The sequence below is a fragment of the Bufo gargarizans genome, chromosome 1 (assembly GCF_014858855.1).
Source record: "Bufo gargarizans isolate SCDJY-AF-19 chromosome 1, ASM1485885v1, whole genome shotgun sequence".
Classification (NCBI taxonomy): Eukaryota; Metazoa; Chordata; class Amphibia; order Anura; family Bufonidae; genus Bufo; species Bufo gargarizans.
In genome coordinates, this window is record NC_058080.1 from 310,317,974 (window position 1) to 310,343,181 (window position 25,208).

Consider the following 25,208-nt stretch of genomic DNA (forward strand, 5'->3'; position numbering starts at 1 on the left):
AAGGTGGAATAACTACTGTGTGGGGGCACTAATGTGGAATAACTACTGTGTGAGGGCACTAAGGTGGAATAACTACTGTGTGGGGGCACTAAGGTGGAATAACTACTGTGTGGGGGCACTAAGGTGGAAAAACTACTGTGTGGGGTATTAAGGGGGAATAACTGGTGTTTGGGGGCACTAAAGTGGAATAACTACTGTGTGGGGGCACTAAGGTTGAATAACTACTGTGTGGGGGTACTAAGGTCGAATAACTACTGTGTGGGGGTACTAAGGTGGAATGACTACTGTGTGGTGCATTAAGGGGGAATAACTGGTGTTTGGGGGCACTAAGGTGGAATAACAACTGTGTGGGGGCACTAAGGTCGAATAACTACTGTGTGGGGGTACTAAGGTGGAATGACTACTGTGTGGGGCATTAAGGGGGAATAACTGGTGTTTGGGGGCACTAAAGTGGAATAACTACTGTGTGGGGCATTAAGGGGGAATAACTGGTGTTTAGGGGCACTAAAGTGGAATAACTACTGTGTGGGGCATTAAGGGGGAATAACTGGTGTTTGGGGGCACTAAAGTGGAATAACTACTGTGTGGGGCATTAAGGGGGAATAACTGGTGTTTGGGGGCACTAAAGTTGAATAACTACTGTGTGGGGGCACTAAGGTGGAATAACTACTGTGTGGGGGCACTAATGTGGAATAACTACTGTGTGAGGGCACTAAGGTGGAATAACTACTGTGTGGGGGCACTAATGTGGAATAACTACTGTGTGGCGGCACTAAGGTGGAATAACTACTGTGTGAGGGCACTAAGGTGGAATAACTACTGTGTGAGGGCACTAAGGTGGAATAACTACTGTGTGGGGGCACTAATGTGGAATAACTACTGTGTGGCGGCACTAAGGTGGAATAACTACTGTGTGGGGGCACTAATGTGGAATAACTACTGTGTGACGGCACTAAGGTGGAATAACTACTGTGTGAGGGCACTAAGGTGGAGTAACTACTGTGTGAGGGCACTAAGGGGGAATAACTACTGTGTGAGGGCACTAAGGTAGAATAACTACTGTGTGAGGGCACTAAGGTGGAATAACTACTGTGTGGCGGCACTAAGGTGGAATAACTACTGTGTGGGGTATTAAGGGGGAATAACTGGTGTTTGGGGGCACTAAAGTGGAATAACTACTGTGTGGGGGCACTAAGGTGGAATAACTACTGTGTGGGGTATTAAGGGGGAATAACTGGTGTTTGGGGGCACTAAAGTGGAATAACTACTGTGTGGCGGCACTAAGGTGGAATAACTACTGTGTGGGGTATTAAGGGGGAATAACTGGTGTTTGGGGGCACTAAAGTGGAATAACTACTGTGTGGGGCATTAAGGTGGAATAACTGGTGTTTGGGGGCACTAAAGTGGAATAACTACTGTGTGGGGCATTAAGGGGGAATAACTGGTGTTTGGGGGCACTAAAGTGGAATAACTACTGTGTGGGGCATTAAGGGGGAATAACTGGTGTTTGGGGGCACTAAAGTGGAATAACTACTGTGTGGGGGCACTAAGGTGGAATAACTACTGTGTGGGGGCACTAATGTGGAATAACTACTGTGTGGCGGCACTAAGGTGGAATAACTACTGTGTGAGGGCACTAAGGTGGAATAACTACTGTGTGAGGGCACTAAGGTGGAATAACTACTGTGTGGGGGCACTAATGTGGAATAACTACTGTGTGGCGGCACTAAGGTGGAATAACTACTGTGTGAGGGCACTAAGGTGGAGTAACTACTGTGTGAGGGCACTAAGGTGGAATAACTACTGTGTGAGGGCACTAAGGTAGAATAACTACTGTGTGAGGGCACTAAGGTGGAATAACTATTGTGTGAGGGCACTAAGGTGGAATAACTACTGTGTGGGGGCACTAATGTGGAATAACTACTGTGTGGCGGCACTAAGGTAGAATAACTACTGTGTGGGGTATTAAGGGGGAATAACTGGTGTTTGGGGGCACTAAAGTGGAATAACTACTGTGTGGGGCATTAAGGGGGAATAACTGGTGTTTGGGGGCACTAAAGTGGAATAACTACTGTGTGGGGCATTAAGGGGGAATAACTGGTGTTTGGGGGCACTAAAGTGGAATAACTACTGTGTGGGGCATTAAGGGGGAATAACTGGTGTTTGGGGGCACTAAAGTGGAATAACTACTGTGTGGGGGCACTAAGGTGGAATAACTACTGTGTGGGGGCACTAATGTGGAATAACTACTGTGTGGCGGCACTAAGGTGGAATAACTACTGTGTGAGGGCACTAAGGTGGAATAACTACTGTGTGAGGGCACTAAGGTGGAATAACTACTGTGTGGGGGCACTAATGTGGAATAACTACTGTGTGGCGGCACTAAGGTGGAATAACTACTGTGTGAGGGCACTAAGGTGGAGTAACTACTGTGTGAGGGCACTAAGGTGGAATAACTACTGTGTGAGGGCACTAAGGTAGAATAACTACTGTGTGAGGGCACTAAGGTGGAATAACTATTGTGTGAGGGCACTAAGGTGGAATAAGTACTGTGTGGGGGCACTAATGTGGAATAACTACTGTGTGGCGGCACTAAGGTAGAATAACTACTGTGTGGGGTATTAAGGGGGAATAACTGGTGTTTGGGGGCACTAAAGTGGAATAACTACTGTGTGGGGGCACTAAGGTGGAATAACTACTGTGTGGGGCATTAAGGGGCAATAACTGGTGTTTGGGGGCACTAAAGTGAAATAACTACTGTGTGCGATATTAATGGGGAATAACTGGTGTTTGGGGGCACTAAAGTGGAATAACTACTGTGTGGGGGCACTAAGGTCGAATAACTACTGTGTGGGGGCACTAAGGTGGAATAACTACTGTGTGGGGCATTAAGGGGCAATAACTGGTGTTTGGGGGCACTAAAGTGGAATAACTACTGTGTGGGGTGCTAAGGGGGAATAACTGGTGTTTGGGCGTACTAAGGGGAAATAACCAATGTGTCGGGCAATAGGGATAAATAACTACTTTGTGGGGGCTTAACTACTGTGTGGGGTCACTAATGGGGCTTTCTACTGTGTGGGGGCACTACAGGGGCTTTCTACTGTAAAGGGGGCACTAAAGGGGAATAACTACTGTCAGGGGGCACAAGAGAGTTGATGGATATTGGAATGACACACTCAAAGGAGGGTTAGGGGTTTAAAGGGGCCACGCAGCCATTAACAATACAGAGCCACTGAACAGTGCGGTCTCTTTAGTTTAATTAGAACCAGCGGTGAGCTTTTCGCAGTGCGGTACTCAAACGCAGCACGGCTGTGTTACCATCGCCACACAACCGCACTGTGTGGGTGTACCCTTAACAGCTTAAAGTGGTTGGCCACTATGTATTTCTAGCTTCACATGTGCTGGGAACAGCACATACAGATAGTAATAGACTTCACTAAACCATCGGTGCCGATGTGCGATGGTTTCATGTGCCTAATTCATGTTTACATGCAGGTCTGCTTAGCTGATGGAGGGTCACACTGGAGACTGACCTGCAGGTGAGCATCAGTACCAATGGTTTAGTACTATTACTAGCTGCATGTATGTGCTGTACCCAACACAAGTGCAGCTAGAAATAGATGCTGGCCAATCCCTTTAACTCACGGTTGATATTTACTTGTAAGATGCAGAGGTAAAGTTCATATAAACTGAGATTCACACAACAGTTCCATATCTCCTTGCTGTGGGACACAAGGATCAGCAGTCTACAGCAATGGTCCTTCCATGTCTCAGAACCTTGTTTGGGGCTGTGAGGCCCAATTGAAGGCGGCAGTGTTTTATCCAGGTTTCTATCTGCTCTGCTTCCTGTAGTAGCTTAGTCTATGACGCCCATTAAATCTACACAGGCTCGCACTGGCCCACAGCTGAATTCCCTGGCCCATTTGCTCCCAGTCCTCCGCCACTTGCACAGGTAGCACATGGCACAGTAGACCAACTGCACCACGTACGAATAGGCAACTTACAGAAACTCAACCAGTCTATTCATCCATAAAAATAACTGGACAGATTATTTAAAACACTACCCCGTTTATTAGTGTAGATGCATCGGGTGGCTGAGATGACGTCTAGGTACAGAGGCAGGCCTGTTTGCATGTATCTGTACATTGGGCTCAAGGCACCCCAGTCTGACACTGACTCTACATCATATGCTATGGAAACATTGATCATCTACCCAGGAGGAGTCTAAATTGGTCCACTGTAGTCCCAACGCAAGGGTTTCAAACATTCTGCAGAAGCTCTGGTGTTGCTTCCTGCACACTGACTACAGTGCTTAAGGGTATGACCACACAGCGCAGTTGTGTCATGGTTGTGACATGGCTGTGTTGTGTTCGAGTACCGTGCAAGCAAAAGGGCTGCAGTGGGCTCTATTCAAAGTAATAAAAACTGCACTGCTCAGTGGGTGTGTATTGTTAATGACCACATGGCACCTTCAATATTGCACATCCATTAACAATACAGACCCACTGAACAGTTCTTTCTACATTAGCTTAATTAGAACTGTCGGCCCTTTTGGGTACTTGAATGCAGCATGGCCAGGTCACAACTGTGACACGACCGCGCCTTGTGGTCGTACCCTAACACACAAAGCTGCTCTGCTGCTAATGAACTACATACACTCACTACTCCCTTCTTGTGAGAGAGCATGTGTTAACCTAAAGGGTTTGTCTCTTAGCAAGTGGCTGGCAAAGTGCTGGCCTTTCTGATGGCCGGCACCATGGGAACTCACATAGGCTGGTGTCTTTTTCTATAGTGTGCAAGCACGGCCACTGCTGCTGGATTGCTGGGTGGTCGTAGACATTCAAATAACTAACACCCCAAAACAAGAATACACAGCAATATAATATATAAAGTACATATTTTATTGTTCAAATATACAAAAATATATAAAATCCAGTACTTGCAGCATACATATACAGGAATAAAGAAATGGGACCACATATAAAGTGCCACATGTCAATCTATAAAAACCCTCGATAAAAGGTATTCATGTTCAATTTCCTTTTACACCACCTAGACCAATGGGAGAGAGGGCATAAAGTTTACTCCAAACTGCAAAGTGCACCCTCCTTATTAGAAAGTGTGGGTCAGAGGAAAAATTCCCATATCCATATCTAATAAAGTGCGTGGTGCAATAAATGAACAATTCATCAAAGAGTAATACTGTAGTATAGTACCGACCAATGTAATCCTTACCCCTACGCGCATTTCGTAGTCGCTTCTTCATCCCCTGGCAGTCACGTAAAAGTGAATGGAATAACGGCCACGCTTGCAGTTTCTATGGGACCTCTCAAAATGGCAAAAATAAGGTGGTTGTGCAGCAGTTGCCTAGGGTTTTTTATACTGATGACCTATCCTCAGGATAGCTCATCTATATCGGATCAATGGGGTCTGACACCTGGCATCCCCACGGTCAACTATTGGAAGAAGTGACACTCCTTGTGAGCGCTGCTTCCTCGTCGTTACACTGCCCAGCGTCTCGGATGTGAATGTAATTACAAGTACTCGCTCCATTCACTTGAGTAGAGCGAATACTTGTAATTACACTACGCAGCTGCCGCAAGAGAGATGATGCTTAGTGTAATGAAGACAAAGCCGTGTACTGGGTGTTGGACCCCCACCAATCAGATAATAATGTCCTAGCCTGAGGATTAATCATCAATATAAAACCTCTGCACAACCCCTTTTAAGGGGTCAATATTTATGTCTGTTTTATAGGTCCTTTAGTTGTATTTTGTAATGACTATTGTAATTGAATGAATACATGCGACACAATTACTGTCTTGGTCCATGTAATGATCATCTGTCATATACATTAAAGACGGTCCAGTGAAAATACCTGCATTTTGTGCTACAAATTTTCTTTTAAACATTCAGGAAGAAAGTGAATTAAATGTGAAGGATGGGAATTCGTTGGAGAATGACACTCACAGATATGCAAGGTAAGGCACAAAATCACATTCGTTTGTTTAGAGTTCAGATTGTATTGTCTAAGCATGGAAACCATTACTAGGTCATGAACACACATTCAGGTTTCTTGATGCAGTTTTGGAAGCTAAAATCAGGAGTGCATCATAAAAGGAGAGAAAGTATAAAGCACAGATAATACTCCTTTTTTTAATTCACTCCTGGTTTTGACTTCCAAAACTACATTAAGAAACCTAAATGTGTGGCTGTAACCCTGAGGTGAATGATAATTCTTTAAATCATTCCATTTGAATATAAACTATTAGAGAGGTTATCTCAACATTGACATTTAATCCATAAATACAGGACCAACCTGGGCAAGGTTAATTCAACATATATTTACAAATGCCTAATTAGGCAATAGAAACCTATCTTGGCCCGGGTTACTTTAATACTTCACTTTTATTGAACACATTGTTAAAAAGTGTCACTAGACATAGTGAACCACATTTGAAGTAACACAGACAAAACACAAAATAACTACTAGGGTGTTAAAAAGACAGTAGTGGCCCACCACAAAAATGCTATAAGTAATCAATAGGAAGTGATATACTGAATTGCTCACTCCAAAAAAGAGGGGAAGAACAGAACCAATTTCATATACCCACAGGGAGTGATATTAGATGCTGCCGGCAAAGTTTATTTGATAGTGGCAAATGTCAATAGTGGGAGACTGATGTCATCATACCACTTATATACTGATAGACTATTTGCCAATTTACTATTTGCCAGCATAAAACACTACCCTGAGAGGGTGTATGGACCTGCTAGTGCCAAGAAATTTGCCCGTAAGCCAGACACAGCCACTATTATTTATTGACAAAGTGGATAACCACGTGTCTGTATACTGTTACCAACACCAATTTTTGGCAGCAGTAGGCGACAAATCGCACAGATTATTAGCCCTTGGATGTATGGAGGGATTTTTTGACACCCACCCACCATACAGTAGGCATACTCAAGGGACACTAGCACGTAAATGATGGCATTGGCTGTGGTAAACGGAACATATACACTACTGGTAAGTGCCAAACTGTCCAAACCAGCACTATAAATGCTCACTGTCAATACAGAGAGGTTTCCACTGGACGGGCCAAGCCACTGCTTATTGCTGGCTAGATGCGTGCCAACATATCAAAATGCTATTGTCAGCGGAATTGCCTAATAGCACCTGAAGTGGCAAGTGACGCAAAGTGCTACCCTTTGTTGAGGAGGATTTATGATATCCACCCTCACTGCAACCAAAACACCATCACTGTGCAGTTTGTCCCTAAATACAAGCGATCGCTATACTGTTTAGACATTCAACTGGTGTGTGCAGGACTAGCCATTGCTGCCCGTTACCCCTGATGAAGCCAGCGAGACTGGTGAAACATGTTGGGGGGCAGTTCTAGGTTTTAATTAGCAGACAAGTGGCCCCCATCTGCTAATCACCACCAGTGACTTAGTTTCACTACACGATCAGTCACATCTTAGGAGAACAGCAATCCTGCTAGTCCTGCACACACCAGTTGAATGTCTAAACAGTATAGCGATCGCTTGTATTTAGGGACAAACTGCACAGTGATGGTGTTTTGGTTGCAGTGAGGGTGGATATCATAAATCCTCCTCAACAAAGGGTAGCACTTCGCGTCACTTGCCACTTCAGGTGCTATTAGGCAATTCCGCTGACAATAGCATTTTGATATGTTGGCACGCATCTAGCCAGCAATAAGCAGTGGCTTGGCCCGTCCAGTGGAAACCTCTCTGTATTGACAGTGAGCATTTATAGTGCTGGTTTGGACAGTTTGGCACTTACCAGTAGTGTATATGTTCCGTTTACCACAGCCAATGCCATCATTTACGTGCTAGTGTCCCTTGAGTATGCCTACTGTATGGTGGGTGGGTGTCAAAAAATCCCTCCATACATCCAAGGGCTAATAATCTGTGCGATTTGTCGCCTACTGCTGCCAGAAATTGGTGTTGGTAACAGTATACAGACACGTGGTTATCCACTTTGTCAATAAATAATAGTGGCTGTGTCTGGCTTACGGGCAAATTTCTTGGCACTAGCAGGTCCATACACCCTCTCAGGGTAGTGTTTTATGCTGGCAAATAGTAAATTGGCAAATAGTCTATCAGTATATAAGTGGTATGATGACATCAGTCTCCCACTATTGACATTTGCCACTATCAAATAAACTTTGCCGGCAGCATCTAATATCACTCCCTGTGGGTATATGAAATTGGTTCTGTTCTTCCCCTCTTTTTTGGAGTGAGCAATCCAGTATATCACTTCCTATTGATTACATATAGCATTTTTGTGGTGGGCCACTACTGTGTTTTTAACACCCTAGTAGTTATTTTGTGTTTTGTCTGTGTTACTTCAAATGTGGTTCACTATGTCTAGTGACACTTTTTAACAATGTGTTCAATAAAAGTGAAGTATTAAAGTAACCCGGGCCAAGATAGGTTTCTATTGCCTAATTAGGCATTTGTAAATATAAACATTGACATTTGTTACATGTTGCTAGGATATGCCACTAATGTCAGAAAAGTGTGGCTCTCACCTCTGTGACCTGTACCTATCTCCAGAACAGGACCCCCATAGTGAGCTGAGAGCAGCTGCATAGGGGCGGTCGCCCGTCATTCATTTATAAGGTGGGTGCCAAAAATAGCTGCTAGGCGGTCTCCGGTAGTGCCATAGAAGTGAATAGAGTGGTGGCCGTGCTTGTGCGGTGATTGCTCTCCACTCATTTCTATGGCACTTCCAAAAATAACCAAGAGCAAATTCCCATAGAAGTGCATAGAGAGGTGGCCAAGCTTGTGCAGTGCACTCTTCATTCATTTCTATGGGACTCTTGCTCGTTCAGCTACATATTTTTGGAACTTCCATACAGGAAAAACCAGACATAGTGAACTCTTGACTGTCTGGTTAAGCTCTGTCTAAAGTGTTAGTCAGCTCAATACAAGGATCTGGAATTGCAACAATATTTCAATTAGGCGGTGGTTCTCCACTCCATCGCTCCCACTAGAGGGTACTAGTTCAGGTACAAACTGTATAAAAGTGAAACAGTCAGAGCCCCTAGTTCCAGTGCTTAGTAGGAGAGACTCTGCCAGACTGCACAAGTGACCAAAAATAAGTCTCTGAGATGGGGATACTGAGCCAAAGACCCAGGGTCAGCAGCCTTCTGACCAGGAATCCAGCCTGATGACTGAGCCACAGACCCTGGACCACCAGCCCTTTGGCCAGGGAAACAGTCTTCTGAATGAGAGAGGGACAGCTAACTCAGTCCTTTCCTCAGCATGGAACCTTCTTCTGCCAGGACTGGAGAAGTCAGCTCAGGGCCTGGCTTGCATTATTTTGCACTTGAGTTCCGGTTTACTGCAAACCCCGATTCTCTGAACTTTTTTCCCATTGGGGAGCACCATTCCTTACCATCTCTTCTAGAGAGCAGCAAAACATTGTGACACCTCAATGGTGTCCAGTGGAACCAGCTTGGTGTTGGGGCCATCCCATAACCTGGCCAATGCAGCCTCACTAGCAAGAGATGAAAGCTTAGGTGGCAGCTGCATTCCAAACCTGCCTCCATCTTGCATTGCCTTGACATCAGTGGGTTTGTTTTCTTGGGGATGGTTGGGTTTTCAGTAGGAACTGGAGCAGTGCTAACACATAAGGACTACAGTGGCAAGGCTCAAGCATGTGTTTCTTCTCCAAAGTGTTTTCTTCTGCTGACAGGAGCTATTCTATCAGAGACTGCAAACTTCTCGCCATTAAATTAGGTCTAGAGGGGTGTAAACCTATTCTGTGGAGGGGGAGGTTGGTGCCTGTCACCCAATGGTTATCTATACTGACCACAAGAATTTATATATCTCCAGGTAGCTCCGTTCTGTGAAGGCAGGTGGTCACTATTCTTTGGTCACTTCAGTTCTATTATTGTCTTGTGCTGCAGAGAACTTTAAGGCAGATGCCCTCTAGCAGTACTTTGACCCAACAGATCAGGTTGCTGAGCCTTAACACATCATAATCTGACCTGAATTATGTCTGTTGCTCCTTTCTTGTTTAAGAAAATTCCCTCAGGAATAATTACTTGTTCCTCTGGCAAACAAAAATCAGATACTAGGGTCTGAAATGACTGGGGACCCCGGATTCCACAAGTCATTGAACTTCATTTACTGACTGTATTGGTGGCTTATGCTTTCCTATGATGTCTGTAAGTATGTTGCCTACTGTGCCACTTGTGCACAAAATAAGTCCTCCCATCAGAGACCTTCAGGTCTTTTTCTCCATTTCCCTGTGTCAGATTCTCTGCAATATTGCTGTGGACTTTATCATGGATATGCCTCCATCCTCCGGTGGTACTATGATCTGCGTAGTTGTACCATGTGTCTCCAAAATGGCTCATTTTGTTCCTTTGTATTGTCTTCCTACTGCTGTTCATCTTGCTAACCTACTAATCGAGCACATTTTGTCTGCATAGTTTGCCCAGCACATTGTTTTTGATCGGAGAGGTCAAATCACATTCAGGTTATAAAGGCCTCTCTGTGCTATGCTAAATGTATTAGCCAAGTGCTGGAGAATTATCTGAGCCGCATAATTTCTGCTCATGATGACTGTGTAAGGCTACTTTCACGTGTGCATTGGGCATTCTGGTTTTAATATCCGGCAGAGGATCTCAAAACTGGGGCAAAACACTTCCATTTTATCCCCATTCATTGTCAATAGGGACAAAACAGAACAAACCAGATCAGGATGCATTTCGTTCCAGTTTGTTCAGTTTTTTGACTGGACACAAAACCGCTGTAAGCTGCGGTTTTGTGTCTGGTTTGATGAAAATCAATGTAAGTCAATGGTGCCGGATCAGTTTTTTTTCCATCTACTCAGTTTCTATTTAATACAACCAGATCCAGATGAAACAGATGCATCTGGATGTATAAAATAAAAACTGAAGCATCCTGTGCTGGATCTCAAAACCTGAATAAAAAATGCTGATGGCAAAGAAGCCCAACTTTGCTTTCCCTGGCTGAATTCTGTTATAATTATCACTCAGGCAAATTGACTGGCAAATAACCATTTTACATTGTATACAGACAACATATGCAAATTCCACTTGCTGTTTTAGTTTCCTCTAAGGTGTCAGCGTCTCATTCTGCTCTGAAATACTTCTACCAGGCAGGAGACTGAATCTTCCCTGATCCAGGTGACTGGTCCCTAGGATAGATCTACAAACTGGAGACAAGAGTTACCACATCTCTCCTCTATTTAGTTAGTGGGCAGTCACAGACAGGAGTGTGTACAAGTGAGACCTGAAGTTTACTCCAGTCCTGCAGCTAATTCAAACTGAGTTTGAGACCCAAATGAATGAACTCTGAGATGGTATATGGAATAAGAACCCCTGGGAAGGTTGAGCAGCTGAAATAGGGAGTGAATTGATTTAACCTGAGAGAGTAAAACGGCGATGACGCAGAACCCCGTCATTTAACCCCTCTGTGAGGTAAGGCAGAAGGATGCGGTCCTCTCTGCCTGTTGATCAGAGCCCCTACAGTGACATTGCGGGGTTCCCAGGGCAGTCATATTAACCTCACTGCTAAGCTGTACATGATCCCAGTCACAGAATCTCTATTAGGGCAAATGGGATAAGGGATAAAAAGATCCCAGGTTCTAGCGACCTAAGCGGGCGAATAGTTACTGTGAAACAAAGATATATATTTAAAAAAAACACAAAAATATTAAAAGTTTAAATAACCCCCTTTCCCAATTTTACATATAAATATATATATAAACAATAAAAAATAGACATAAGAAGTATTGCCGTGTCCGAAAATGTTTTAACTATTAAAGTCTAAAAATATTTTTCCTGAGCAGTGTACACTGTAATAGAAAAAAATAAAAGCACATGATTCACCATTTTTTGGTCACCATGTCCCCCCCCAAAAAAATTGAGTAACAGTGTATGCCCCTCCATTATACTACAGTTCATCCAGCAAAAAAACAAGCCCTCATACAGCTCTGTGGAGGAAATATAAAACAGATATGGCTGTCAGAAAATGGCGATGCAAACTTTTGAAAGTGTTTTGTTTTGTTTTTTAAGTAGTAAAGTGCCGTATTTGTATTGAGCTGCAGAATAAGGATGTCATGTCATTTTTAGTGCGCAGTGAACCCTGTAATATCAAAACCCCAAAAACCTTGGCGGAATTGTGTTTTTGAATTTTATTTAACCCCACAAAGATTTTTTTTTCCTGTTTTCCAATACAAGGTAAATTAATGGTATCATTAAAACATATAACTTATCCTGCAAAAAATAAACCCTCATATGGGTATATGAACAAAAGATTAAAAAAATTATGGCTATTGGAATGTGTGTGTGGGGGAGGGAATACAAAATCTAAAATGAGCCCGGTAAAGGGTTAATATTAATGATGACTATTTTGAAAACCGGGTACAGAACACTGGCTCATGTAAACTTTATAGTGATCACATACTGGGGTGCCTGCAGTGAAAAGTTATAACAAAGTCTCGATTTGAAATCTGCTTACAACAATTGGCAGAATATTATATTGCTTTTTACAGTTTGCTAAAAATAGTTGAAAATGATCATGTTTCCCATGAGATAAAATACAATTCTGATGATGAGAGATTTTAAGAACTGTAGGAGAATGCATGATAAATGATAAGTCATTGACTAGGAATATAAATATCTTTAGAAATTTTGATCATGTTAGACTCCAATAAGTTTACTCTGAGTATAAGAAAATGCAACTAGAATTGTTTTGTAGAATTGTACTCTAGGCACTAAGCTCGGGAAAGAAAAGTTAACAGGATTACACATTCTTTTAAAATTGAAGGCCCATCCTTCCAAAAGCCCACACATTTTAGATTGGTGGGGGCTAATCTTTGCACACATAGCAATCTGCTATTTGAAGGGTCTGGGGAGTGCAGTGTATTCCTTGTTTACATTGGTGCAGGCACTGTACCGCCAAACGCCTTACTTTTATTAGCGGTGGTGCAGGGTATTTCAGCTTTGTCCCATTCAAGTGAGTTGGACCCCCAGCTATCTAATGTTGATAGTCTATCCTAAAAAGAGGCCATCAATTTGAAAGGCTTCAAAACAATGTCCAAATGAAGTTAACCAACTTGGTCTGCATACAAAATATGTAATTTTTAACATTTACAGTGCACCCTTCTACAGTATTGTTAGCATGAGAACTGGATTGAAATTATTTTGGTGTTAAAGGGGTATATCCATCTCGACATTTATGACATATTCATACTATTTGCCATAGGTGCAGGTCCAAATTCTGGCCTCATTCTTGATATAGGTGTAGGTCTCAGAGTTACGAACTGTACCAAATGGATGTGAAGGGCATATTCTATAGATATGCCCTAAATGTCAAGATGGGAATACCCTTTCAAAGACTCTTTAGCTTACCAATGAGCTTCAGAACGTGTGCACTGCTGAAACATTTAATGGCTATGGTCAAGTTGCATGCAAGAAGTAATCCTGTAGGTCCATGCTTCAGGCAAATGAACTGGATAGCAAAGAGCTAATTGGCCTAATATGTTATGGTCCATGGGAGTGATCTGTGTGGTTGACGCAGAAAGCAACTTTAATTGACAATAGGAAATTGGAAACTGTAGTTCACATAGGACATTATACATGACATCTCTTTGGCTCAGCTGTTTGGAGAATATGCAATGCTCCGTTGAGTGCTGTGGCCTCTTCCCAGGCCAGTGGCGCAAAAATTATTGGTCAAATGGCCAATGTACAGTACACCTAATTCCCATTCTTGTGGGAGGGCCTGGGCTGCAATACCAAGCACATCCATTATAAAATGTATGGCACTATGTATTGTGTTTAGTGTGGTATATCTTCCTTATAGTGTATTATATGTAAATGTGATATAGCCAAAATGGGAATCCATGTGCATGTCCTGAGTAGCATAATAGCCTCAATGGCCTTATAACATTGAGACAGTCAAGTCACATTATTATGGCCACCACCTGATATCCAGAGTAACCGCCGTGTGCAGCAAAGACAGTAGCTAGATGGGCTGGAAGTAACTCAATAAGGTCCTGATTAATTGTTACAGGTATCTTGAGCCAAGCTGGTTGCAGTGCATCCCACAGCTGCTGAAGGGTTTGTGGAGTAGGATCCATAGATGAACATGATGATTGAGGTGGTCTCACAGATGCTCAATCTCGGTTCAAGTCTAGGGAATTAGAGGGCCAAGGTAGTACTTGGAAGTCTTGGTTTTGCTCTTCCAACCAATGTCAGACATTTCTAGCCATGTGTCATGTCACATTGTCTTACTGGAAGATCCTATCCGCCCCAGGGAAGACAATCAGCATGTATAGGTGTACGAGATCTGCAAGGATGGATTCATACCATAATTGGTTGAGAATGCCTTCCACATGGATTAGTGGGCCCACACAATGATACAAAAAAATTCCCCAGACCATAACGCCGCCACTGCCAGCTTGTGTTCTTCCAGCAATGGTTGCAAGGAGTTTGTTCTATGATGTTTCTCGCCTCTCGCCTGACACGTCAATGTCTATCCATTCAATGAAGCAGAAAGAGTGACTTATTGGAGAAGACAGCACTTTGTAATTCAGTGGAAGTCCAATTCTGCTGCGAAAATGGAAGCCTTTTCTGCCAATGCAACTTTGTTAGCAGAGGTCCAGGGACCATCCTTCTGCTTCGATGTCCCCTATACAGTAGAGCCCCCTACACAGTAGAGTTCCCTCAAGTACCTTTGTAGCCAATGTTCACCTCACACATCAAGGGCAGGTGCTTCTCCGCAGTTTCCATGTTGCTTATTCACAATGGTGCTATTTGTCCATTCACAATACACTTTCACCACAGCAGCACATAAACCGTTCACAAACTGCTCATTTCAGAAATACTGCCACCTTGGCCCAAAAGCCAATAATCATTCCTTTTTGCAACTCTGATAAATCAACCCTTTTATCCCTGAGAGCAACAAGGGTTGTGTGCAGATGACCTATTGCACACCTTATATACCCACCAAGCAAGCTCATGGCACGAGACTTCCTTCATAAGCTACGCGCTGCCAAAGTCAAAATTAGGAAGTAGTCATGATAAGGTGACTCGACTGTGTATATACTGCAGTTTACATAACAGTACAGTCCAATTCTACTTACAAGTGTAATTGTCAATTCACAGTTTTTGTAGTATTGTGCATATGTTAATTAAAAAATACATGCTGGAGTCAGAACTGTTTATTTCATTTTTGGATGTTAAGACATTCTGTTTTCTCTCCAGCACAAGATCAGAACTGAATACAGACATTATCTTTGCCTGCTATCAACATCTGGCAGATTTACTCAGTCAATTAGAATGTAAGTTTATGCATTATACCCACTGAACATTATGTCAAATTTTGACTGCATTTGTGTCACCTCATTTGTCCTTTTGTCCTTTTAAGGTCTTAAGATGAGTAATGTGAGATTAGACAATGAAAAAGAACAGATTTTAACATTTCTTCTAAGGTCGATAAAGGACTTCCAGGTAAAACATACAGACGCAAAGACAAAGAACACACAAATAATACAAAAGTTTCCATGCTTGGGCTTATATAACAAAATAATTCAATGTTGCAGTAGTAATCTAATGTCAGAGAAACTTCTCATCTTCTGTGAAGTTGCCATATGACTCTGCCAGTTGAATTCCATTATTTTCATGTTAAACTTTTTAAGTGACTAGAAATGTAATTTAAAAAGGAGACTGTTCCCTATAAACTATAATAAATATAAGCTAGATTATTGATATCAAGTGATGGTCCTAGAGGTGCATGGTGCTCATTCTCCTGATGAGTGGCCCATAGGGAATGGCTAATTCATCGGGTATAGCTTTCATCCCTAGGAGAGGACCTTCCCTACCATAAACAATGCAGCTTCTTAATTATTTCATCTTTTCTGGGGTACTGTGGTAAATAATATGTGGCTATCAATGTCTGTGTCTATCCACGGACCCAGTCTTGGCTCAGCGTGACATGCCACCCTTTGATGGAGGCAAGGTCTGCATTTAAGGCCCCTGCAAAATGTCCAGGTAACCACCATTGAGCTACATTTGTGCCTTCTTCACAATTCCCATTCAGTAATGTTGGTGGTTAAGCAGACAAGTACAATGTTATGCCAAGAGTGACTCTTTCCTAATAATGGAAGAATTTTGGATAGCAACCAGTGGCAGTCTTTACCGCCATGCAAATATGTGGGGCCCTAGAAATCAGGGGGCCCTGCTTCCCTCAAGCAGTTGGCTGAACAAAATGAGAGAAAAAATGATTAGACAAGTGTCACTTCAACCACAGGGCAAATGGTACATGTGACAGGGACCCTGCAGCCACCCCACCGGACAAGCAGCACAACTTTTGACTGTGTCAGTGTCCATAGCTTATAGATAAAAATGAAAACTATAGGAGCAGAGTCCCGCCATTATCTGTAATAGTTCACAGGCATCTGGGATACAAAAGTGGGAAGCGTCAGGCCTTTTGTCCGCAGTGCAGTGCTGCTTAGTTATGAAGCCCTGTCACACTGTCTGTGTGCTCATTGATAGTGGGGAGAGAGAGAGAGTGGCAGAGTCAGACACATGCAGAAAGCATACTAACCTGCCAGCCTAGGGCATTAAGACAGTGGTATAAGCCAATCAGTGTTTTTAGACTTTTCTCTGTGGAATCAGGCCGTCAGCTGCCAAGCTTGTTGTGGGCTGCACTACAGGGAGAGACAGAATGGAGCAGAGGAGAGGAACTGGAATCATAACTTGTGAACAGAGCCTCAGATCAACTAAAGAAAAACAGCGTTTTAATCAGGACAACTACAGCTATGTGTCTATGCAAACAGTAGAGGTCACTGGTGTCAGGTTCCCTTTAAAAGTAGGGACACCATAAAAGCTAAATATTGCTCTCAGTGCTAGGGGTCACCCCCTTCATTGTTAACACACTGACACAGCCATATTTGGGCTCAGAGTAAAAACATCGGACACTCAGAAAGCAGAGAAGGGACTCCTAAGGGTCCATTCACACGTCCGTTGTTTCTTTCCTGATCTGTTCCGCTTTTTGCGGAACAGATCTGGACCAGATCTGTACCCATTCATTTTCAATGGGTCCTGAAAAAAAATCTGACATTGTTTTTTTTCAGGACCCATTGAAAATGAATGGGTCCAGATCTGGTCCAGATCTGTTCCGCAAAAAACGGAACAGATCAGGAAAGAAACAACGGACGTGTGAATGGAGCCTTAGACAGAGCAAGGACACCTAAGCAGTGCTGCAAGGAATTACTAGCACTTTAATGAGGCGGTAAAAATCAAATACTGATTTTTACCGGTCTCTTGCCACAAATACTGTCTGGGCTGTAAAGTGAAAACCCTAACTACAATAGGGAAAAACTGGCAGAAAGTGTTTGAGTATAAATCTCCCTCATTATATACTGTCAAATAGTCTTAATTTTCTTTTATTAATTTTTACCTTAGGACTGGAAAATAAATAATGAAAGTAGCAGAGAACAAGTGGAAAAGCTTCTAAATCAACGCATGGACCTGAGAGAAAACAATCATAAAAGAATGAATCAGGTACAATAAAAAAAATCGTAATATTAAAAATACTACAGCATTAAAGTATTACAGCATGAATCCTAATCTTTTGGAAATATAAATTATACAGTTATCATTTAGACTTCTATTATGCATTGACAAGATTGCTGTTGGACTCTTATTTGTAAAACATGCAAAGGGTCTGAGAAAGTGTCCATGCTGACATGATTTTTAGGCGCCATGTTGCACTTAGTTGCACTAAGAGATCCTGAGATTGAAGGAATTTTTCAAAGGGTGTCGTGAGCACAAAGACCCCACAGGTGTTTTATAGAATTTAGAAACACTTGACTGTAAAAATAAAAAGGTTTTATTTTTAAAGTAAAATGTTGCATTAGCCCCAGATTTTTCATTTTCACAAGGGGTAACAGGAGAAAAAGCTCCCCATAATTTGTTACGCATTCTGTTCTGAATATGGCAACACCTCCTATGTGGTGATGAAGTTCTGTATGGGCACACTACAGGGGTCAGAAGAGAAGGAGCACCATGTGTATTCAACCTAATGTGTATTAGTTTGGTGATTTATACAGCACTGGCCGTCAACTGCAGAAGCTCTGAGTTTAAATAGGTCCTGTCACCGCAACATGCAGTGCACCATATTATAGAGCAGGAGGAGCTGAGCAGATATAATCTGTACCAATACCTCTTCATATGAAATAGAAAAAACAAATGTGTAAATGTATATATTACAAGTTTAACTGAATCTTTTAGCACAAAACTATATATCAATCTGCTCAGCTGCTCCTGTTCTATAACATGCTGCCTTCATATTGCATTGCATTTTGTGGTGACAGGTCCTCTTTACATTTAAAAAAAGAAAGCCCCAAGAAGTGACCCCATTTTAGAAATCACACCCCTCACAGGAGTTTATAAGGGGTGTAGTGACCCGACTGGTGTTTTGTAAAAAGTAATGCACAACAGATGGTGCAAAGTGAAAAATTTCAATTTTTCCAGAGATCTGCCATTTCAGTGCCCAATATGCTGTGCCTAGCATGTGCCAATATGAAAAGTCAGCCCTCTTAATATTATGCTGTGCTTCCTGGTTTTAGAAACACCTTACATGTGGTCCTATTCTTTTCCTGAAGGTATGGGAGGGTCAGGCATAAAGGAGCACCATGTGCACCTGAGGCCCAGTGTGGTGATTTATGCATCTCGTGCTGGCTGACACCTGTAGAGGCTCTGGGGTGTAATAATAAATAGACCCCCTTTTTGATTATTATGCTTTTTGTGAGGAGAGGTGAGCAAAAAAGGGTTGTTTTGGCACTCTTCTTCTTTGCCCTATTTTTTTTTTTTACAGCGTAGATCTTGTCATATTTTTATAGAGCCAGTCGTTACAGCAACACCTGTCCCCCCCCCCTCATTTTTTATTTTGTGTAAATGGCTTGATGAGGAGAAAAGTTATTTTTTTACTTGAAACTTAATTTTTTTTATTTTTATAAAACACTTTTTTCTTAATTTTTTTTTTGTCCCACTGAGGGACTTCAACTTTTGATGGTCTGATCCCTTTTCCACACGTTTACTCTGACAGTTGCCTATAAGACCCAGCCTGGGGCTAAGGGTTAATCTGCCAGCATAGGAGTTTTCAGCAATGCAGGTGAATACAGCAGGGTCTCTTGCCACTGATCGAGCAAGCACAGCTTCTGTGCTCGCTTGATCACAGCGTTATTCATACAGGGCACTAGTCCTTAACTCCCTTCAGAGGGGTTAAATATTAAATTAATATACATACAAAATTGTGTAACTTTGTAAATACATTGCAATACTAAAGGGGTTTCCGGTTTGCTTTAACATCTTTAAAAATAATAATTTATGAAGGAAGTTGTAATTTTGTAATGTATTTCTTTTACCTTTATTGCTCCTATGTCTGTTCTGGACTCCGGTCACATGACCGTGTCCATGCAGTTATTTCTTATCTTATTTCCTGCAGAGATAGGGAAGCATCTATGTAACTAGCTGGGTGGGAGGAGCTATAAACTAGCTGGGTGTTGTTAGGGGCAGTGATAGAGGAGTGTCTATGTAACTAGCTGGGTGGGAGGAGCTATAAACTAGCTGGGTGATGGGGCAGTGATAGGGCAGTGTCTATATAAATAGCTGGGTGGGAGGAGCTATAAACTAGCTGGGTGTTGGGGTGGTGCTGGAGCTGTGGTAGAGAAAGAAGTGCATCATGGTTTTGGTTGGATACAACAACAGGAAGTGCTACATACAGGATGGAAACAAACCAAAGTGATTTATTTACATGGTAGAAACAGGTCAGGATAATCTAAACTGGAAAAAAAAAACATGGGGAAGATGAGGTAAGCAACTACACGAACATATCTGTTAAAGAGGTTATCCTAGAGTCTAAACAGGCCAGCAGGAAATGTAATAAATTAAGTAAGAACAATAGTTCCAGCATGGATTCTCTGGTGTTTCCCTGCAGTCCTATCTACTCCAGCAGCCATTGCATCCCATAATGCTGGATCCATTGCCCATTTACAGATTCTGAAAGCTGTTCATTATTACAATAGATTACAGCTGTCATAATTGAGCTGAAGCATCTCAGGAAAGCCTACAATGGACTTTTCAGTCATTCTCAAGATCCCGATGACAAGAAGGCAATGCAGTGGATAAGCAGAGTACAGGCAATTAAGGTAAGACAGCATACAGGTTAGAATGCCACATAAAGACTTATATGAGCAGTGGTGTGCATGGAGCAGAAGAGGGCCCCATATAAAAACTCTCCTACTCCCCACACTCCCACTGAAGGGAAACAGGAGACAAAGAGCTGTATAGGAAGATCTATATTGTATATTAATGCCTGTTCCCCTTTTTCCCACATACAATTTGGGTAAAGTCAATGAGGCAGAGGGGAATCTTTTCTCTCTCCAAGATCGTACATTTGTCAGAAATCCTGACAGGCTGGCATCCCCTGTTGGTCTCTGGGTGTGGAGCCTTGTGTGAGTAGTTCTCAACTTTCTTAAGGAGTCTTCTCAGCTGGCAGCTAATACTCATTAGAAAGCACAATACTCTAGCAAACTATATGCAAATGATTGCACTTTTTGCATCTTAGTAGCTGTACTGCTACCATATGTATATATATCAAGTCTAGTCTGAGAGAAAACGTAGGTGGCGATGTGGTAATAATTAGAGATGAGCGAATTTTTCGGTTTGATCAAAATTTATTTGCAGTCAATCGAGTTAAAAACGTCTGTTTCCTGGCTGCAGAAAGCCTTTATAGTGGTGTAGAACACTGTGCCTCGTAGTAACACGCATAGGGAGACTGCTGTGGTAGTGAAATAATACTGTGAGTCAGTACAGGGCGAACGGAGCGGCGCCCAGACATACTAGTAAGTTCAGGGGGACCCCTGGGCGCCGCTCTGCCCGCTGATATAGTTAGTTTTTAGTTCTTAAAGTAGTGAAAGGTCCTCTTTAATGTAGTTTCCCAGTGTTTATATTGATGGCCTATCCTCAGGATAGCTCATCAATATCTGATTGGTGAAAATTCGACTAGAGGCACCACCGCCGATCAGCTGTTTGAAAAGGCAACTGCCTCTACCTAGGCCTGTCATGCCATGGTCATCGCTCACATTGGCCTAGCTGCAGATCAATCCCATTCAAGTGAATGGTGATGAGCTGCAATACCAAGCACATTCTCTATGCAATGGATGATGCTGTGCTTATAAGCTGCAGGGAGGTAGCGGCACTCACCGGAGCGCAACTGATCATATATTGGTGATCCGAGTATAGGTCATCATTATTAAAACCCTGGAAAAGCCTTTAAAGGACCATTCATGGGTCCAGACATTATGAAATAAGTAGGATGTGTGTAGGGCATAGTGCAGGGATGTAAGATCACTTACGGCGCTCTGTTATCCTGCTGTATCCCCTTTTACTTTTCCCACCTGATATGGAAATAAATATCATCGGTTAAAAGAGTAGGAGACTACCCTGTTTCTCAATGGGCGTCTCCTTTTCCCTGGCTGTAGGATTGTCCAATCACAGCGGACAGCGTCACAGACAGGGAGAAAAAAATACTCACCTTCTCTCTGGCTGTGACACTCTCCGCTGCGATTGGACCTTCCTACAGCCAGGGAAAAGGAGACACCCCATTGAGAAACAGGGCAGTCTCCTCTTCCCTGTACCATTAGCATATCAGGCCGGCAAAGTGAACGGGGGCAGTAAGCGATATTACATACATGAATTATGCCCTACACACCCCCCTACTTATTTCTTTTTAACCTCTTATTGACTGAGTATATATTGCACCAGTGAGACTAATTTGGCCTAAACGATATTCCATATTGATGCTATGAACTAATGGTCTAGGACTGAATTTATTATTGTATTATTACTGTTCAAGTCTCATTGCTGTACATAGATATAATTTGATACTTTGTTATTCCATTACTCACTGGTTTGTGGGTTCCTACCTATAGCAGTATATATTGTGAATTATGAATGCACTTCTATTTAGATTTTTCTACTTTTCCATAAGTATACTTGCCTATACGTGTCTGACATTTTTCTGACCACTTTCAGTTTTTGTTTTCTTGCATGTGTCAAGTATACTATAATAGTGTTTCCAATTTCAGGATTCTTTGAAACTCCTTCAAGAAGCTTGAATCCTCCCCTTTTAATGAAAAAACATCATGAAAGAAATGGAAACAAATGAAAGGTTTAATAAACAAGTTATTCAATAGTTGCGAACACACAGGCCGGTCGTGTCGCGGGTTGCAATGTGGATGCGCTGCACTGGAGTACCCTGTGGCTGTAAAGACTCTTAATGAACACTACATCATTTAGTCAGTTTGCATTAATGACTGCACAGTTTTGAATGTTGCAAGCGACATGACTGTCCCGTGTGGTCGTACCCTAATTGTGTTATATTAAAGTGGTAGTGGTAATGGACATCACATGTGGGCTTTTAAAGGGTATGGCCTGCCCTCCATAACTGCATGCAGATTACCTATGATTTCTGAGCTGCACCCGGCTGGTGTACACTATGTGTGCGGACACCCTTACTATATTCTAAATATGTATTAATGTAATCCCAGCACACGGGCGAACATAAGTTCTCTTCCAGAAGCAAGCTCATTAAATAAACAGAGAACCAAGTTTAATACATACAGTAAATCCAGCACCAGAAACCTGTACTTACACTGCAGATATACAGCAAGCGACACACATCTAATAACAACATTCTGGCATACAAAATTAAGCATTTTCTACTACTGCATTCTCGGGTAACAAAGAGGGCGTTTGCACATTACATCAACAACCTCTGCTCCTCTATAAATATAAAGGCAAATGTTTGGGCAGCCTTAGTCAAAGTTACTGTAAACAGTTGAAGTTGAAATGATCTCCAAAAGGCATAACGTTAAAGATGACACATTTCCTTAGCATTTTAAGCAAAAACATCTTTTACATTTTCAAAATAAAAAAGCAAAAGGGCCAGAACCAAAACTTTGGGCACCCTGCATGGTTACTACCTTGCAGTGCTCCCTGTGGCAAGTATCACAGGTTGTAAATGCTTTTTGTGGCCAGCTACAGTTTCTTTCAGTTCTTGTTTGAGGGATTTTCACCCATTCTTTCTTGCAAAAGTCTTCCAGGGCTGCCTTGCATGCACTGCTCTTTTGAGGTATATCCACAGATTTTTTATGATGTTCCAATCAGGGGACTGTGAGAGCTATGGTAAAACCTTCAGCTAGAAATGAAAACCTTAGCTAGAAATGACTGGGCCCCATAGCAAAAAAAATTTATGGCCCCCCCCTCCCGGATCTCCCACCCCCACATACCTCTCGGACCTCCCACCCAAACACCCCTTCAGGACCTCCTACCCCAACATCCCCACACCCCTCCTAGACCGTGTCGACCGGTGTCCAGCTGAGAACATCTAGCCGATCACCGCACACTGGCCCATAATTTTTCCCTGCCCTAACCGCCGACGAGGCTCCCAGTGCATGCGCACTCTGCTGTGAAATTTCCCTAACCCATCGTTCTGCGCCTGCGTCATGCGACTGGAAGTGACGAGGGTAGGGAAATCTCACGAAGTAGGGAAGTATAACATTACACCGGCTGTACCTCACACACAAAGATGAAATAGGAAAGAATAAAATAAAGGAGGGCACTCAGATGACTGGGTATATAGATAGTTGTCGATACAACTATAATATTAACGGTTTATTAGATAAATATATTAGATAAAATATATATAGAATATATATAAATAGTGCTGGATCCGTCGATTCAGCAAACTTGAAGCATGTAAATAACAGGTACCTTTAATTTGCTTCCTATAAAATAGTCTTTTGGACTGTGTGTTAACCTGCTTGTACAGGTGATCAGTCTGTACAGAGGTAATCCTTCAACTAAAAGAATAAAATCATGTGCACATTGAAATTGTTGGTATTATCAGTGCTGTTACTCAGTTTCGGAGTGGGTATTTGCGGCCGTATGTACTAAGGAACAGTCTTACCCCGTCAGTAGCAAGTCTCAGGGGAGATTCTGTATATGCAATGTCCTGATGTACAGGCGATGGTCCGGTCCTGGATGGCGTTGGTGCGCACGTGGTGATGCTCCCTCGGCGTCTCTCTCCACTGCGGCGTCCTGGGTCCTCGCTTCCGCTTCCTGTGTCCCGCGTGATTCAAGGGGTGATATCTCACATGACCGGAAGATCGGCTTTGTTGCTCCGGTCGGCTCCGTATGCAAATGGTGAACAACTGGCCGGTGTTCGTTATAGGCAGTCCTTATATAAATTACCGGCTGGGAATTTTCTTTACAGAGTATTCTTGAATAACTTCAGATATTAGAAGCCCATATACTGTCTTACCAAACGCGTTTCGGTGCACTCTTGCACCTTCATCAGTGGTGGACAGTATTCTAGGTATCCCTCCTATTTATAGGGGAGGGATCATTGAGGTATATTGGTAGCTGGTAAAATGTGGGCTGGATCCAATCAGTATCTTTCATATATATATATATATATATAGTATATGGGCTTAAAATAGGTTTCTGGTTATTCAAGGACAGAATGATAATGTTGCAACAAATGTAGAATTATAAAAATAGTAAAAATGGTAAATATAAAGATAAAAAAGATAAGAAACGGTATAAAATTGTCAGCACCGAAATCGGCAATAAAATGTGATTAAAAATAGAGATCAATAATAGATAATAATTCATGATAAAAATAGTTCATGATAAGAATAGTAATACTCGGCAGAGGGAATGTTCATTCAATGGGGTGTCTCAGAATACTTTACTTGAGTGTCTCAAAATTATCTCAATTCATTATCTCTGGATTTTTATCAATTTTAATGTCTCAGGATTTTTATATATCAGAATTTTTCTCAATTTATTCTGTCTTCGAACTGTAGTTATGTAGGTATATACTAATAGTAATATGTAGGTGGGGAGGAGGGCCCAACGGGGAGAGACTGTCGAGATGCTGGTAAACAGCCTGATCTCGACCGTCCTTCCCCGAGGGGCACACCCCCCCTATAAAAATCCGAACAGTTCTAGCTCTGCATTCAAACCGGCAGGGATGATGGTCTCAAACTCAAAAAAATTTCGGGATTCGGCCCTCGACATATTTGATACATGATTACCCCCCCTCCACTGTTTCTGGATTTTTTCTAGAGC

At 42.4% G+C, this 25,208-nt stretch overlaps 1 protein-coding gene across 1 annotated transcript in view; it reads left to right on the forward strand.

The window, feature by feature from the left end:
* The window catches only part of LOC122927708 (microtubule-associated tumor suppressor 1 homolog), a 104,573-nt gene extending 81,684 nt beyond the window's left edge, over positions 1-22,889 (forward strand). The window contains exons 11-16 of the mRNA XM_044279814.1: positions 5,917-5,981; positions 15,270-15,346; positions 15,433-15,515; positions 17,472-17,570; positions 20,096-20,218; positions 22,160-22,889. Of these exons, the coding sequence (XP_044135749.1) occupies positions 5,917-5,981; positions 15,270-15,346; positions 15,433-15,515; positions 17,472-17,570; positions 20,096-20,218; positions 22,160-22,189 (477 nt within the window). The 3' untranslated portion in view covers positions 22,190-22,889. The remainder of the gene's footprint in view (positions 1-5,916; positions 5,982-15,269; positions 15,347-15,432; positions 15,516-17,471; positions 17,571-20,095; positions 20,219-22,159) is intronic.
* Positions 22,890-25,208: the final 2,319 nt, after the last annotated feature.